Here is an 18,252-nt window from a genome sequence, read left to right on the forward strand (position 1 = left end):
ATTGCCTCCTACGTTTTAGAAGAGAAAGCTGAATCTTGGCAATCAATGTCTAGGAGCGAGGACTCAAACCCCGTAAGTCGGACCGCAGAGAGTGTGCTTTTTACGTGCACATGCCACTGTGTCCTGGGGAGGCGGCATGGCCTGGAGGGGACTAGAGAAAGAGACAAGCTGGGCTCCAGCCCACCTCTGCCCCCAGCTGGCTGTGAGACCTTGGACAAATCACGTAATCTTCCTGACCCTAGTGTCCTCGATGATAACATACAAGATGTGGGGCTTTGAAACTGCCTGTGAAGCCTGGGAGTTTTGGAGGCACTGCCTTGGGGTCAGGTAGGGTGAGCAGCTTTCCCTCTTCTGTGTTACATACTGGTCTTCCAGAGGGTTTCATTTGGACTATTGGTTCTGAGGCTTTAAAATTCTGGAAGACCATTTGACGACTCATCAACTTCTGAGGTTCTTTTGTTCTAATGATTCTACTGAATCATTAGATAAATGATTCCATGAACATTCTGATTCTGTTATCCATCTCTTTATCTGTTAAGCTCTGAATAAGGTGTGGATTGTATTCACCTGACCAGAAATCTCCATCACACCCAAATATTCATTTCTCTAACTTTTCTAGAATTCTTCACGTTAAGAATGATACCCACATAACCCCTAAATTTTTACCACATAAATCCCATTTAGAACTTATTTTCCCCCATACAGTGACATTCTCCAGGTTGTAATATTACCACCCTCTCCTTACACTGCTTTCCACTTAATTTCAGTTGTGTTAAGGACAGATCCTGACATTCCATGTAAGCACTCAAAGTGATTTCTGAATCTGGATAACGAACTCACTCCTCAAAGATTAAAAATCAAAGCAGCAGATAAAATTTAAGTTTTTATGAGACTTCAGTTTTTGAAATACATAACTCTTACAGCACAAACACAGTTATTTACAAGTTCTTTTTACAAAATACGTATGCCATTTTGAAAGAATACTGTTAAGATCATGATCTAAAATGCCTGTCAGAGTTCAAAAAGGACACATAAAGTCCACAGTACAATGACATAAATAAAGCATGGCTGAACATCAGGGCTTACCCACACATAAAAATACTAATTCTCTATCCCAGTGGTCACAGACCAATGGCCTATGGCCCAAATCCAGCTGGTGGCCTGTTTTTGTACATCTGCGACTTAGACATGGTTTTGACATTTTTAAAGGATTGTTAAAAACAAAAGCTAAACTAAACAAAGAATATGCAACATAGACACGTGTGGCCTGCAAATATTTACCACGTGGCTTTTTTACAGAAAAAGTTTCCTGACCCTTCATTGTGTGAAACTGATTGAGAGCCAGCTACTGGAATATACTGATGGGTATTAAAGAAGACACCACTGTTACGGGCCACGACCACCAGCACTACTCGTCTCTAAAATGAGGCACTTCTTTTTGAATATGTACATCTTCAAAACATAATTACATCTGGCAAGTAGCTCAGCTACTTAACTCTAGCCCTTTGTAATCAGGCCTCCACATGAAATCACAGTATTCTCAGGGGCTGAAGAAAACAAGCACAAAGTCTCAGATGTCAGTCACTGAGCTCATAAATAATGGTAAGTGGGTTAAGATCACATTGTTTTAAATGTTAATAAAGTCCATAATTTAGGTACTGCCAATAGGACATGATATTGCTGCTGCATTAGTTAAATAACATCTATAAAAACATGTTTACACATCCCGATTCACTGTTTTCAAAAGCAAGGATAACTTAGTTAACTTAGTATGTACTTACTTTAAAAATGAGAAATGGAAAAGAGAAACAAAAAAAACCCCAAAATGTAAAACCACAGCAAAAAGCTTTGGAATGCAAAAGACTGGGGACTCGTAGCAATAGCACTCAAGCTGGCTGAGGCGTCTCATATTAGTTAGCTGCTCAGTTGCCATAGCAACCATTGCTGTCTCTCATCAGCGACGCTTTTCATTAAAAGAAAGATCGGTCCACGAGCAGATGCTTTAAAAGTAAAACCAGAGCTGCTCAACACACACATTTCCCGTGTGTTGGTTAAGCAATTCCTGGTCAGTAGGCTACATTCATTCCAGAAACCAAGTATTATAGTGGATGGTATTCCTTCTTCAGGCCAAGCTGGCTAAGCATTACATCATGAAGACATCTCTGATGTCGAGTTTTAAAATGCTCAGTGAATGCTGAGGTAGATTTTCAGATGAAGATCCTTTATACCTTGATTCGGTCAGGACTGGCTTCTTTGTGTATCCTCCTCCTGGGAAATATCTTCCGCTTAAGTGCAATTAACTAAAGGATGAAAGACAGAAAATAAATTTTAATTCTCCAGGTTGACAAACTTTAACTTTCTTTCTGAGGGTCCTATGACCTTAATCTTTTCCACAGTCCTATACATAAAAAACAGACAGCAAACATCATTCCTCCCCTCAAAACGAAACCAACCACTGATTTTGTCTGGCTTTGGTTAAAGTTACTTTGGTCCAAGTTTCATTTTTTTAAGACCTATAAAAACTACAGATTTTTACATAGCAATTACCACGTATATTTATTTTCACAGTATCTGTTTGTCAAGTCTTTCTACTGAAGGAAATGGACTCTTCAGCCATTAAGATATTGTCTCTGGGTTTGAAAATGACTACATGTGTAAGTTGGAATTTTAATTTTAAGAATTCTATCACCACTTTTTTTCCTATACTTAGTGACCACAGCAATAATCATTGGCCATTGCCTGTATTTTCAAGTTCATGAATGGGTTGAAATACACAAGTTCATTTATAACTTAGCAGCTTAGAACTTGGATAAATACTTCTAATAGAAACAGTTTATCCATGATACATCTGAAATAGAAAACCTGACCACCTTTATAAGAAAGTTTCAATTTCTACTGCTCCATCTTGAGGTGAAAGCAGAACTTTGCCCAAGCATGGGACCACCCTGGTCTGGATGATGAGCTGGGATTCTGGGGCAGCGGAAGAGGCAGCCCTGGCTTGTGTGGGAGTGTGCAGGAGTTAAGGAATTCGATTCAGGCAGGTGAAGAGCAGGGTGTCGGGGAGGAGAGGGATTTACTCTTCCCTTCCTCTCACCCTGCCTCTCTGGTCCCCTATTCTCTGCAGGTATAAACGACAGCGGAGAAAGACCCTCCTGTTCCTTCCATGGCCGCCAGCTGCTCCTTTCAGCCAGTGTCCCTCTCCTCCCCCATCGCAGGCCAGCGCACAGCTGACTCACAGGTTCCTTGCTGGACCTCTGTTCTAAAAGCAGGTACAATCTGTTTAAGATTTTTTTTCTAAGATTTTTTTTCTAAGATTTTTACTTGCCAAGAACAATGGCAACAAGACCAAGAGGAAGGTTTCTATTCCGTGGGAAGTGGATGAAGGTTAAATTGCAGTCCTGCTCGCCTGTCAGACCTTTATTTCCTGAGTTTCCTTCCATCTGCAGCATGAAGCCCAGGGCTATTTACCCTAAAACTCTCAGTTCTCCGGCCGCCGCCCTACGCCCGGCCTCCTCATTGTAAGTAAACTCAGTGTAAGCTTCCCATCCTGACAGCCAGAAAAGCTCCACTTGAGAGTCACCTGGAATGAGGCTGAGGCAGGTTCGCCTGCCCGGCACAAGTCGGTCAGCCCTTCCTTCCGAATCCTTTCTTTTCAGAGCATCTCACACCTGCTGTGGCCTAATGAGGACTCTCTTATCCCTTTCTTTTGACCTCACAAATCTCCCTCTGACTTCTGGGAGGTGGCTGTGTGTGCGCCTGTGTGGGGATGAACTCCCAGCAGCTCAAAGGAAATGTAAGTGGGAGATGGGCCGTGCGCCCGAGCCAGGCACCGTCAGCAGAACAGGGGGAGGCCTGAAGATAAGATGCTGTGGCCACTAGTTTGGAAAGATTAACAGAAAATTAGTGTCAGATGCAGATTCGAGGTGGTTTTTTTGGTTTAAAATAGTTTGACTTGCAGACTTCAGGCTAAAACTGAAAAGCTCTGTTTACTGAGCTCCAGGTACAAAGAATACTGGTTATAGATTTAGAAGATAAATGGATTATGACTGTTGCCTGAATATTATGAAATATTTAACATGAGTATAAGCCAACAAGAGAAATAAACATTTTCTTACGACTTTATATCATTTTCTTAAAAAAAAAATCAGATTAATGATACCAAGAAATACTGTTTGACATCTGCATAAAATATATAACACTTACCTGTTCAGCAAAAAACGAGAATACAGTAAATATAATCAATGTTGCTAGCACACAATGAGTCCAAAACTTCAATTTGTCTCGATACACCCTCCTGTTCAGAGAGAAAAGAAGGAAAATATGTAGTTATGTGTAGGGTTTAACTATCATTACTTAGTAAAGCTACTAGTTTAGCAAAAACAATGTCTGGAGGCAATTCTAAAATGTTAACATAATTATACATTTCCCACCTGAGTTCAGATTTTCATTGTTATAGTAAATATTAGAATGAGTAAAAGTTACCCAGGCAGGGGAGAGGACTTCAAAAGAAAATAAGAATCTTTAACAAATTAAACAAAATCCCCTCTTCCATTCATTTGTATTTGCTCAGTCACCCAACCGACACCTCCTGTGGATACAGCAAGGTGACAAGGAGAAGTCCCTGCTCTAAAGTACCTGCAAACCTGGGGAGGCGCTGACGTGCAGGCAACTAGCCATCACACACGTGGACAGAAATATCTGTTATCAAAACAGTGAAATGAGGAAAGCACCACAGAGATGGGGACACTCCATCTGAGCCTTGACGTGGGGAAGGAGAGCCTGTGGCTGAGAAAGGGGATGAGCGTCAGCAGCCGCTGCAAGCTGCGTCCTGCTCAACTGAGCCCAGTCTGCACGGAGGCACGAGGGCCACTCGGCCGAGGAGAAGCAGGTAGGTGTCAACTGCAGCTGTTCTGGAAAACCATGCAATAGCGTTTGGACGTAATACTCTGTGGGAAGAGGGATGATATATAGCATGTGCGTGTGTGTGTGTCACAATCGGGGTGCAAATGGCGGCCGTGTGAAGGATGGATGTCAAAGCAGGTGGCCAGAGGCAGGCAATCCGGTCAGTCTGGGCAAAGAATGAGGGCTGTACTAGGGCAGTGAGAATGGAAGGAATGAAGCAACAGAAGAGACATCCTGAGGGTGGGATCAACTGGCCTAGGAGATAAATGGGAGTACAGCAGTTTCATCACCTGTCATTTGGAAATAATAATTTGTTATGAAATTAAATAAATGCTTAACATAAGGCTTAGAAGATATGCTATGCTAACAACTGCCAGGTTTAGGCCTCTGCTGAGTTCCAGGCTTATTCACACCTGCCTGGTAGTGGGTGTCTCTACTCTGAGTCACATATTCCAAATGGTACCCTGCCCCGCACTGTTCTTCCTCCTGTGTTTCCTACGTTAAGAGGATCAAAAACCAGCTCAGTGAGTTCTAACGTCTACAGTATCATTCAGAATCTGTGAGTAATTTGAAGAGCTAAGACGCCACAGGCTGTGACACAGCTAATGAGTTGCCCCAGCGACCAGAGAACCCTGTAACGGGAGCTGAGCTCCCCTCAGCCAGCCATGCACTGAGCACCTACCGTGCACCAGGGATGCAAGTGGACTCGGACAGGGAGAGCCAGTCTCTGCCCCGACGAGGGCTCACAGTCTACAAGGAGCGACAAGCACACCACATGGACTGCTCTAAGTGCAGAAGCTGCTCTTCCCGAGAAAGGGACAGGAAGAAAGCCACCGCAGGAAACCAGGGGAAGATGACGGGGACTCAGGAGTGCAGGATCACGAAAGGAAAGCGAAGGAAGACGTTTCTATCGGGTTGGCCAAAAAGCCCGTTCAGGTTTTCTTCCGTAATGTGGAAAAACCAGAAGGAACTTTTTGGCCAGCCCAACAGAAAGCAGGGCAGCGTTGGTGGGTCAGCAGTGAGAGATGACACAGAAGCAGGGCGGCTGAGGAAAAGGAAGCCCCCGGATCAGCAACCTGCACCTGATTCACCTCATCTGTACAACACAGAACTCAAAGCCCTCTCCAGCTACTCGTAAACCCACTCCTTCTTATTCAGGCCCTTGAAGGTGAATTTAGTCACGAACTGCATTTGTGGGCACTGACAGCTGGAACCGTCCAAAGATCTTTTTCCTCTGAGCTAAGGCAAAGTGAAAATGGTGAGAAGCCGTTCCTTGCCATTGCTAGAAGACAAGTTATTTAGTAACAACTTCTCCTTATGAAAATAAAAATATGTACATAGTAGCAATACACATGCTAATTGTCTCACTTACCCAACTGCAAGACACCAAAGAGCTCTAGCTGCCAAGGTCTGCTAATTTCCTCTCTCAAATCTCTGCCAATTGCATCTACTGCTTCTCTTTATTCCCTGGGCCATGTCCTTGGTTCACACCTTGACCATCTGTTTCCAGGACAAGTGAAATGCTTACTGCTTGTCTCTCTGCCTCAAGTTCCCAGACAACACTGCCTTACTCCAGACGCCTTCCTCACCAGTCCACCCCGCAAGCACTGTTAGTTATCTTTCCAAATCGTGAACTCTGATGAGACAGACATCTAAAAAAGTCTCTCCTGGGAACCCCTATTCTCTAAAGAAAGATGTCTAACTCAGATACAGCCCTTCACAATTTCTCCTTTCCCTCTCCACAGCACTGTCTTCTGGAAAAGTCCTTTTCATAATTCAAAACCAAGTCCAAATGTCACCGTCCTGTCATGGAACTAGCTGCTTCCTCCTCTGTACTCTGAGAGCACTGAAGCCTATCTAGTCACGTCCTCCATGTCATGGCTGGTTCGCTGGCTTCTAGTGAAGGCCGGCGCAGTGTCCCTTCCGTCTTGAACAGGAAATACCACACCTAACTGGCCTCACTTTATTGCACTGCACAGCCCTGTGTCAAGCAAGTCTGTTGGCACCATTTTCCCAACAGCATTTGCTCACTTCGTATTTCTGTATCACATCTTGGTAATTCTTGCAATATTTCAAAGTTCTTCATTATTATGTTTGTCACGGTGATCTGCGATTAATGACCTTTGATATTACTACAACTTGCTGAAGGCTCAGATGATGGTTAGCATTTTTAGCAAATATTTTTAAATTAAGGAATGTACTTTTTTTTAGATATAATGCTAGTGCATATTTAACAGACTATGACATAGTCTGAACATAACTTTTATGTGAACTGGGGACGGCAGTGGTCTGGAACCGAACCCGCAGTATCTCTGAGGCTTTGCCCCTGTTCCTAGTGCCTGGTGTGGCCGGCAGGCAAGGGGTCAAAAATTTCCCTAAATTGAAAGATAAAATGATCTTTCTAATGAAGTGTTGGTAGTAAAAATCAAAGAAAGAAACATTTTAAAGCAGCTTTGGAATACAGTGGAACGAACGTGTGGAGGGTCAGGAATCGGGCTGGACTTGCCACTTGTCAGCTACTCCACCTTGAGCAAATCACTCACTTCTGTTACTGTGCTCTCACCTGTAACGTGGCAACAAAAGTAGCACCTTTCATTGTAAAGAGTAAATATACTGCCCAGCGGGTACTCAAGAAACAGGGCAGCCACTTTGATGGCAGTGATGACAAATAAGGCTCAGAAAGTGTGCTCAGCCAGTGAGCTCAATAAAAACTATGCGTGTATTTTACAAAGAAAGCAAATAACACAGTAAAGAAATTTCATCACTCTAAAAAAAGAAAAAATACACATATGTACGTATATGAAACAGGAAAACTTACCATTCCTGCAGCTCATGCATATGAAGGAACCGGTTTCGATACTCCCTTGGCAGCTCAAACTGGGATGGGATGGGGAACACTGATTCGTAGAAGTCCCTGAGAACAGCCTTCACTGTCTGGGCATCTTTATGATTGTGGTCAATGTTGTCATTCAGGCAAACAAACTTCCTGGAAACGAGAGAGACCCAGGGTTACTACTGGTTATCATAAGGATGATCCTTACCTAACAAAAGAAGTGTGGATTCCAAATATATTTTAAATGGACTTATGTCCCAAGCCGTTGCATTTACTGATATGATTCTCTAGGGGAATAATGTTCTGTAAAATTTTTCTTTAGATATTCCTCTCCTGTAAAACAGAAAGAACTAGGAATGATAATTTTGAATGTGCCTTCTAGCTATGGGAGTAAATTATTTTAATTTCTATTTGGCATGTCCCTGACTGAAGCATTCTGTTAGCATCCAGGGAAAACCTACTAAATGCCTACAACTGAGTTCTCTGAACTGACACAGTTACATTACTAAGAACAGTCCTGTAGATCATTGCGATAGAGATGGTTCCTTATAGCTATAGATTTTATGAGATTGATGACGACTTCTTAACATGTCTCCAATGTTAAGATGTCTCCAACTCTAAGATGCTAGAGTTCCAGCAAAAAGTAGGTTACAGTGGTGCTTCCCTACTTGTTTCAGGTTCCCTTCCTGGCAAAAGTCACTAAACTGAGGGCCCATTAAAACAGTAGGTAGGGATAACACCACTTTTGAAGTACATTTAATTTTAATTTTTTTTTACAATTTTATCAAGTCTAATAAAGCCCTCAGATCCTACTACCAACTTACAGGAAATACAGGGGACAGAGAAACACGTTAAACAACTGGGAGACAATCAGAAAAGTCCAAAGTTCAGGAAATCTACAGAATATATAATCTGATTTCTTCATATACACATGCAAACATTTATATGGTTTAAAAAAAAAGAGATGGGGAACCTATGGACTTAATTGCAATGAATTAACTTGATACCATTTCAAACCAACAAAGTTAAAAACATAAATGCTTATAAAAGACAACGGAGGAGAAAAGTCTCTGCTTATTGAAGATGAGTGATGAGTAAGTGAAAGTTCATTATCCTATCTCTTCTCTAAAGTTGGGGAAGTTTAGATTAAAGGATATTAAAGAGTTATGTCAACCAAATACAATGCATGAGGCTTGACTGTTTCCTAGATTAAAAACAAACAACAGCTGTAAAGGGCATCTGGACGCAACTGGCAAAGTCTGAATATAGACCATCTATTAGATGGTTCTATTTTAGTCAGTGTTAAGGTTCTTGGATATGTGTTAGTGGTCCTGTGGTATAAAGGAGAATGACTCTGTTTAGATGTGCTAAACACTACTGACCCTGTGCTCTAGAGCTCGTGAGCCACAACTACTGAAGCCTGCGCACCTACAGCCCATGCTCCAAAACTACTGAGCCCATGCACCACAACTACTGAAGCCCGCGTGCTCTTGGGCCCATGTGCCGCAACTACTGAAGCCCACATGCCTAGAGCCCGTGCTCCACAACAAGAGAAGCCACCGCAATGAGAAGCCCACGCCCAGCAACGAAGACCCAATGCAGCCAAAAAAGGAAGACGACGTGCTAAAATAATGAGGGGTAAAGGGTCTGGATGTTTGCAACTAATTTTCAAATGGTTTAGCAAACAAAACAAAAACCAAACCTGTGTGTTTTTGTGTTCATACAGAGAGATGGAGAGAGAGAGCAGACAGACATAACAAAATGCTGAAACTTTAAAAGTCTGAGCTAAGGGTTTATTGTACTATTTTTTTCAGTTTTTCTGTATCTTCAAAATTTTTCAATAAGTTGGGAAAAGTTAAAGAAGAAAGTATGTGTATGAGACAAAGAGTATGTGTAGACACAGGGTAACTAAAGCAGACCTTGCTGGGTGCCCAGCAAACACTCCCTCTCCTTCCAATGAGAACTTGCATTTTGCTCCGTATTTCTCCCCCATGAGCTGACTCAAAAGGTAGGCAACCGCACCCCAACCCAGAGTCGGCTTCTGACCAGCGTAAGTGAATCCCTCCCCTTCACTGCGACTGGTATAGAAATGGGGGGAGGGAACAACACACGACACACAGGAAGGGACAATCCCCTATAGCCTCAGAACATGGCTATGTCTGCAGGGACATTGGAACAGCTGCAGCTGCCCTACCTCCAGCCTGAGGATGAAGCCAACACAAGCAGGAAGGGAGAAGGGCAGCAGAGCCCAGATACCGCCCATCCTAGATTCCCTGTTAATGCGATAAACCTGTCCTTAACGTGTAAGTCAGTCAGAAGGCTGGTTTCCACTCCTGACTTAAAAACCAGCCCCCCAAAGTAAAACAGAACAAGAGTTAAAAATGATAGAATCTGTTCAGGGTTATAGGACGTATCTGGGCCCGGCAGACACTGCTGGAAAAGCCTGTCTTGCCTTGGGTCTTTTCAGCAAAACCCTATCCCTTTAAGTATCATGAAGATGTCTGTGAATCCTCTCGCCCAACAACTTTCAAACTGGCACAAGACATAAAAGTATAGGGTACAACTAAAAACTCTAACTTCTCAATTGGTCTCACTACAGATCACCAAGGACTGAGCAAGCACGTCGATAGAATGGGGGAAGCAACAAGCAAGTACTGAAATTGGCTCTTAAGGTTGTTAGTGTTTTTTAAAATTTGAGCAGGGCATTCCAGGAAGGGAACAGCATGTACAAAAAGAGCTCCAAGCTGGGTGGTTCTTAATTATTATGGCTTATTGTTTGCTTAGCTTGTGGGAAATATTTGTTATTTTGTAGGAAATATTTTATGACTATACTACATAAGTATTAAAAATATTTTCATTTTTCTTAAAATTCCATATTCCCCCCTGCCCAAAAATCAAGAATGGAATTTTAAGAAAAAATACCATGGCTTTAAAATGCCCGGAAATTTTACACCTCTGATCACGTATAATTAAGATCATAATTTAAAAAGAGATAAAACTGAAAACTTCCAAAAGCATTTGAAAAACTCAGATGAAAATATTCAATTTCAGAAGATGGCGGAAGAGTAAGACGCGGAGATCACCTTCCTCCCCACAGATACACCAGAAATACATCTACGCATGGAACAACTCCTACGGAGCACCTACTGAAGGCTGGCAGAAGACCTCAGACCTCCCAAAAGGCAAGGAACCCCCCACGTACCTGGGTAGGGCAAAAGAAAAAACTAAACAGAGACAAAAGGATAGGGACGGGTCCTGCACCAGCGGGAGAGAGCTGTGAAGGAGGAAAAGTGTCCACACACTAGGAAGCCCCTTCGCGGGTGGAGACTTCGGGAGGCGGAGTGGGGGAGCTTCGGAGGCGGAGACTGCGGGTGGCGGAGTCGGGGAGCTTGGGAGCCGCGGAGGAGATCACAGCAACAGGGGTGCAGAGGGCAAAGCGGAGAGATTCCAGTGCAGAGGATCGGGCCGACCGGCACTCACCAGCCGAGAGGCTTGTCTGCTCGCCCGCCGGGGCGGGCGGGGCTGGGAGCTGAGGCTACGGCTTCTGTCGGAGCGCAGGGAGAGGACTGGGGTTGGCGGCCTGAACACAGCCTGCAGGGCGTTAGTGCACCGCGGCTAGCCGGGAGGGAGTCCGGGGAAAAGTCTGGACCTGACGAAGAGGCAAGAGACTTTTTCTTCCCTCTTTGTTTCCTGGTGCATGAGGAGAGGGGATTAAGAACGCTGCTTAAGAGAGCTCCAGAGACAGGCTTAAGCCGCGGCTAAAAGTGCGGAGCCCAGAGACAGACATGAGACACTAGGGCCGCTGCTGCCGCCACCAAGAAGCCTGTGTGCAAACACAGGTCACTATCCACAGCCCCTTCCGGGGAGCCTGTGCAGCCCGCCACTGCCAGGGTCCCGGGATCCAGGGACAACTCCCCCAGGAGAATGCACGGCGCGCCTCAGGCTGGTGCAACGTCACGCCGGCCTCTGACGCCGCAGGCCCGCCCCACACTCCGTGACCCTCCCTACCCCCCCGGCCTGAGTGCGCCAGAGCCCCCGAATCAGCGGCTCCTTTAACCCCGTCCTGTCTGAGCAAAGAACAGATGCCCTCCGGCGACCTACACGCACAGGCGAGGCCAAACCCAAAGCTGAGCCCCTGGGAGCTGTGAGAACAAAGAAGAGAAAGGGAAATCTCTCCCAGCAGCCTCTGAAGCAGCGGATTAAAGCTCCACAATCAACTTGATGTACCCTGCATCTGTGGAATACATGAATAGACAACGAATCATCCGAAATTAAGGAGCCCTGTGGATGAAAGGCTCTTGGTGCTGCAGCCAGGAGTCAGTGCTGTGCCTCTGAGGTGGGAGAGCCAACTTCAGGACACTGGTCCACAAGAGGCCTCCCAGCTGCACATAATATCAAACAGCGAAAATCTCCCAGAGATCTCCATCTCAACGCCAGCACCCAGCTTCACTCAACAACCAGCAAGCTACAGTGCTGGACATCCTATGCCAAACAACTAGCAAGACAGGAACACAACCCCACCCATTAGCAGAGAGGCTGCCCAAAATCATAATAAGTCTACAGACACCCCAAAAGACACCACCAGACGTGGACCTGCCCACCAGAAAGACGGGATCCAGCCTCATCCACCAGAACACAGGCACTAGTACCCTCCACCAGGAAGCCTGCACAGCCCACTGAACCAACCTTAGCCACTGGGGACAGACACAAAAAACAACAGGAACTACGAACCTTCAGCCTGCAAAAAGGAGACCCCAAACACAGTAAGATAAGCAAAATGAAAAGACAGAAAAACACACAGCAAATGAAGGAGCAAGATAAAAACCCACCAGACCTAACAAATGAAGAGGAAATAGGCAGTCTACCTGAAAAAGAATTCAGAATAATGATAGTAAAGATGATCCAAAATCTTGGAAATAGAATAGACAAAATGCAAGAATCAGTTAACAAGGACCTAGAAGAACTAAAGATGAAACAAGCAACGATGAACAACACAATAAATGAAATGAAAAATACTCTAGATGGGATCAATAGCAGAATAACTGAGGCAGAAGAACGGATAAGTGATCTGGAAGATAAAATAGTGGAAATAACTACTGCAGAGCAGAATAAAGAAAAAAGAATGAAAAGAACTGAGGACAGTCTCAGAGACCTCTGGGACAACATTAAACGCACCAACATTCGGATTATAGGGGTTCCAGAAGAAGAAGAGAAAAAGAAAGGGACTGAGAAAATATTTGAAGAGATTATAGTTGAAAACTTCCCTAATATGGGAAAGGAAATAGTTAACCAAGTCCAGGAAGCACAGAGAGTCCCATACAGGATAAATCCAAGGAGAAATACGCCAAGACACATATTAATCAAACTGTCAAAAATTAAATACAAAGAAAACATATTAAAAGCAGCAAGGGAAAAACAACAAATAACACACAAGGGAATCCCCATAAGGTTAACAGCTGATCTTTCAGCAGAAACTGTGCAAGCCAGAACATATTGAAAGTGTTGAAGGAGAAAAACCTGCAACCAAGATTACTCTACCCAACAAGGATCTCATTCAGATTTGATGGAGAAATTAAAACCTTTACAGACAAGCAAAAGCTGAGAGAGTTCAGCACCACCAAACCAGCTCTACAACAACTGCTAAAGGAACTTCTCTAGGCAAGAAACACAAAAGAAGGAAAAGACCTACAATAACGAACCCAAAACAATTAAGAAAATGGGAATGGGAACACACATATCGATAATTACCTTAAACGTAAATGGACTAAATGCTCCCACCAAAAGACACAGATTGGCTGAATGGATACAAAAACAAGACGCATATATTTGCTGTCTACAAGAGACCCACTTCAGACCTAGAGACACATACAGACTGAAAGTAAGGGGATGGAAAAAGGTATTTCATACAAATGGAAACCAAAAGAAAGCTGGAGTAGCAATTCTCATATCAGACGAAACAGACTTTAAAACAAAGACTATTAGAAGAGACAAAGAAGGACACTACATAATGATCAAGGGATCAATCCAAGAAGAAGATATAACAATTGTAAATATTTATGCACCCAACATAGGAGCACCTCAATACATAAGGCAAATACTGACAGCCATAAAAGGGTAAATCAGCAGTAACACATTCATAGTAGGGGACTTTAACACCCCACTTTCACCAATGGACAGATCATCCAAAATGAAAATAAATAAGGAAACACAAGCTTTAAATGATACATTAAACAAGATGGAGTTAATTGATATTTATAGGACATTCCATCCAAAAACAACAGAATTCACATTTTTCTCAAGTGCTCATGGAACATTCTCCAGGATAGATCATATCTTGGGTCACAAATCAAGCCTTGGTAAATTTAAGAAAATTGAAATTGTATTAAGTATCTTTTCCGACCACGCTATGAGACTTGATATCAATTACAGGAAAAGATCTGTAAAAAATACAAACACATGGAGGCTAAACAATACACTACTTAATAACGAAGTGATCACTGAAGAAATCAAAGAGGAAATCAAAAAACAAATGACAATGGAAACACGAAGACTCAAAATCTATGGGATGCAGCAAAAGCAGTTCTAAGAGGGAAGTTTATAGCAATACAATCCTACCTTAAGAAACAGGAAACATCCCGAATAAACAACCTAACCTTGCACCTAAAGCAATTAGAGAAAGAAGAACAAAAAAACCCCGAAGTTAGCAGAAGGAAAGAAATCATAAAAATCAGATCAGAAATAAATGAAAAAGAAATGAAGGAAACGATAGCAAAGATCAATAAAACTAAAAGCTGGTTCTTTGAAAGGATAAACAAAATTGATAAACCATTAGCCAGACTCATCAAGAAAAAAAGGGAGAAGACTCAAATCAATAGAATTAGAAATGAAAAAGGAGAAGTAACAACTGACACTGCAGAAATACAAAAGATCATGAGAGATTACTACAAGCAACTCTATGCCAATAAAATGGACAACCTGGAAGAAATGGACAAATTCTTAGAAAGGCACAACCTGCCAAGACTGAATCAGGAAGAAATAGAAAATATGAACAGACCAATCACAAGCACTGAAATTGAAACTGTGATTAAAAATCTTCCAACAAGCAAAAGCCCAGGACCAGATGGCTTCACAGGCGAATTCTATCAAACATTTAGAGAAGAGCTATCACCTATCCCTCTCAAACTCTTCCAAAATATAGCAGAGGGAGGAACAATCCCCAACTCATTCTACGAGGCCACCATCACCCTGATACCAAAACCAGACAAGGATGTCACAAAGAAAGAAAACTACAGGCCAATATCACTGATGACCATAGATGCAAAAATCCTCAACAAAATACTAGCAAACAGAATCCAACAGCACATTAAACGGGTCATACACCATGATCAAGTGGGGTTTATTCCAGGAATGCAAGGATTCTTCAATATACGCAAATCAATCAACGTGATACACCATATTAACAAATTGAAGGAGAAAAACCATATGATCATCTCAATAGATGCAGAGAAAGCTTCTGACAAAATTCAACACCCATTTATGATAAAAACCCTGCAGAAAGTAGGCATAGAGGGAACTTTCCTCAACATAATAAAGGCCATATATGACAAACCCACAGCCAACATCGTCCTCAATGGTGAAAAACTGAAAACGTTTCCACTAAGAACAGGAACAAGACAATGTTGCCCACTCTCACCACTCTTATTCAACATAGTTTTGGAAGTTTTAGCCACAGCAATCAGAGAAGAAAAGGAAATAAAAGGAATCCAAATTGGAAAAGAAGAAGTAAAGCTGTCACTGTTTGCAGATGACATGATACTATACATAGAGAATCCTAAAAATGCCACCAGAAAACTACTAGAGCTAATCAATGAATTTGGTAAAGTAGCAGGATACAAAATTAATGCACAGAAATCTCTGGCATTCCTATACACTAAGGATGAAAAATCTGAAAGTGAAATCAAGAAAGCACTCCCATTTACCACTGCAACAAAAAGAATAAAATACCTAGGAATAAACCTACCTAAGGAGACAAAAGACCTGTATGCAGAAAATTATAAGACACTGATGAAAGAAATTAAAGATGATACAAATAGATGGAGAGATATACCATGTTCTTGGATTGGAAGAATCAACATTGTGAAAATGACTCTACTACCCAAAGCAATCTTGAGAACGAAAAACGGAGCTGGAGGAATCAGGCTTCCTGACTTCAGACTATACTACAAAGCTACAGTAATCAAGACAGTATGGTACTGGCACAAAAACAGAAATATAGATCAATGGAACAGGATAGAAAGCCCAGAGATAAACCCACGCACATATGGTCACCTTATCTTTGACAAAGGAGGCAGGAATGTACAGTGGAGAAAGGACAGCCTATTCAATAAGTGGTGCTGGGAAAACTGGACAGCTACATGTAAAAGTATGAGATTAGATCACTCCCTAACACCATACACAAAAATAAGCTCAAAATGGATTAAAGACCTAAATGTAAGGCCAGAAACTATCAAACTCTTAGAGGAAAACATAGGCAGGACACTCTATGACATAAATCACAGCAAGGTCCTCTTTGACCCACCTCCTAGAGAAATGGAAATAAAAACAAAAGTAAACAAATGGGACCTAATGAAACTTAAAAGCTTTTGCGCAGCAAAGGAAACCATAAAGAAGACCAAAAGACAACCCTCAGAATGGGAGAAAATATTTGCAAATGAAGCAACTGACAAAGGATTAATCTCCAAAATTTATAAGCAGCTCATGCAGCTTAATAACAAAAAAACAAACAACCCAATCCAAAAATGGGCAGAAGACCTAAATAGACATTTCTCCAAAGAAGATATACAGAGTGCCAACAAACACATGAAAGAATGCTCAACATCACTAATCATTAGAGAAATGCAAATCAAAACTACAATGAGATATCATCTCACACCAGTCAGAATGGCCATCATCAAAAAATCTAGAAACAATAAATGCTGGAGAGGGTGCGGAGAAAAGGGAACCCTGTTACACTGTTGGTGGGAATGTAAATTGATACAGCCACTGTGGAGAGCAGTATGGAGGTTCCTTAAAAAACTACAAATAGAACTACCATATGACCCAGCAATCCCACTATTGGGCATATACCCTGAGAAAACCATAATTCAAAAAGAGTCATGTACCAAAATGTTCATTGCAGCTCTATTTACAATAGCCCGGAGATGGAAACAACCTAAGTGTCCATCATCGGATGAATGGATAAAGAAGATGTGGCACATATATACAATGGAATATTACTCAGCCATAAAAAGAAACGAAATTGAGCTATTTGTAATGAGGTGGTTAGACCTACAGTCTGTCATACAGAGTGAAGTAAGTCAGAAAGAGAGAGACAAATACCGTATGCTAACACATATATATGGAATTTAAGAAAAAAAAATGTCATGAAAAACCTAGGGGTGAAACAGGAATAAAGACACAGACTTACTAGAGAATGGACTTGAGGCTATGGGGAGGGGGAAGGGTAAACGGTGACAAAGCGATAAAGAGGCATGGACATATATACACTACCAAACGTAAGGTAGATAGCTAGTGGGAAGCAGCCGCATAGCACAGGGAGATCAGCTCGGTGCTTTGTGACCGCCTGGAGAGGTGGGATAGGGAGGGTGGGAGGGAGGGAGACGCAAGCAGGAAGGGATACGGGAACATATGTATATATATAACTGATTCATTTTGTTGTGAAGCTGAAACTAACATACCATTGTAAAGCAATTATACTCCAATAAAGATGTTAAAAAAATATTCAATTTCATAAGCCAAGGGTTTTTTTCTGAGAAACTACTGAAACACCTATTTCCCACTAAAGTTCAAAACTCAAAAATGCAGATTTTAACCAATTTTTTCCAACTAGGGCAACTGTTAGGGGGCCAGGCTGGAAATTTTCAAGGTTTATGTAAACCTGAACATTGAATTTATCCGCAAGGAATGACTACAGTTTACTGGATTTTCACATTTATGGTAGCTAATTTGAACTTTACTTTGAATTGCAGGTCTAACCACCAAAACAACTTCTCTGGTAGCACCTTTTTAGAAATGCTCTGAGAGTGCTAGCCATCTGGCCTCACCTCCCCGATGATGCTGTCCGCCCCTCAGCCCAGCCCTCAGCCTCACTGAACAGTCCTGTCACTGGACTCAGATGTCCGTGCTAGTCCCTGTGCGCGCGGGGCCCGATCTCAACTCACAACTCCCATCTCTCGGTTCAAACACTACCTCTACCGTTAGACATTTCCGTCTGCTCCAAACAGAAATAAGCCACTCCTGTTTCTCTAGTCCTACTGCTTTTTTTCCTCCATACTTTCTATTCAACTGCGCTGTGAACCTAAAATGTTCTAAATTAAAAACGACAACAAACAACAACAACAACAGTACCTGGGGTTTTTTCTTATATCATCCAACTGGCCAACCACATGAGAAACATTGGTACGAATCATCTTAAAAGCAATTTCTTCTTCTCCCATGATTTCAAATCTAATATCAAA

General features: G+C 42.3%; 1 protein-coding gene and 2 long non-coding RNA genes across 9 annotated transcripts in view; 1 reads left to right on the top strand and 2 right to left on the bottom strand.

The window, feature by feature from the left end:
- Positions 1-870: 870 nt before the first annotated feature.
- The window catches only part of GNPTAB (N-acetylglucosamine-1-phosphate transferase subunits alpha and beta), an 88,850-nt gene continuing 71,468 nt past the window's right edge, over positions 871-18,252 (bottom strand). For all 7 annotated transcript variants that reach the window (XM_033427623.2, XM_033427625.2, XM_033427624.2 and 4 more), the window contains 4 exons: positions 18,143-18,241; positions 7,721-7,888; positions 4,204-4,294; positions 871-2,300 (listed from right to left, as the gene is read on the bottom strand). In XM_033427623.2, the coding sequence (XP_033283514.1) occupies positions 2,223-2,300; positions 4,204-4,294; positions 7,721-7,888; positions 18,143-18,241 (436 nt within the window). In that variant the 3' untranslated portion in view covers positions 871-2,222. The remainder of the gene's footprint in view (positions 2,301-4,203; positions 4,295-7,720; positions 7,889-18,142; positions 18,242-18,252) is intronic.
- Positions 2,568-18,148, top strand: LOC117201146 (uncharacterized). Its single transcript, XR_007470248.1, has 4 exons — positions 2,568-2,654; positions 3,125-4,888; positions 10,335-10,407; positions 17,764-18,148. It is a non-coding gene; the product is annotated as an uncharacterized LOC117201146 (long non-coding RNA).
- On the bottom strand, positions 8,491-10,338 carry LOC125960515 (uncharacterized). The gene is made up of 2 exons (XR_007470252.1): positions 9,164-10,338; positions 8,491-9,109 (listed from the first exon to the last, which is right to left on the bottom strand). It is a non-coding gene; the product is annotated as an uncharacterized LOC125960515 (long non-coding RNA).

Source organism: Orcinus orca, chromosome 11 (genome assembly GCF_937001465.1).
Source record: "Orcinus orca chromosome 11, mOrcOrc1.1, whole genome shotgun sequence".
In the NCBI taxonomy this organism is placed as follows: Eukaryota; Metazoa; Chordata; class Mammalia; order Artiodactyla; family Delphinidae; genus Orcinus; species Orcinus orca.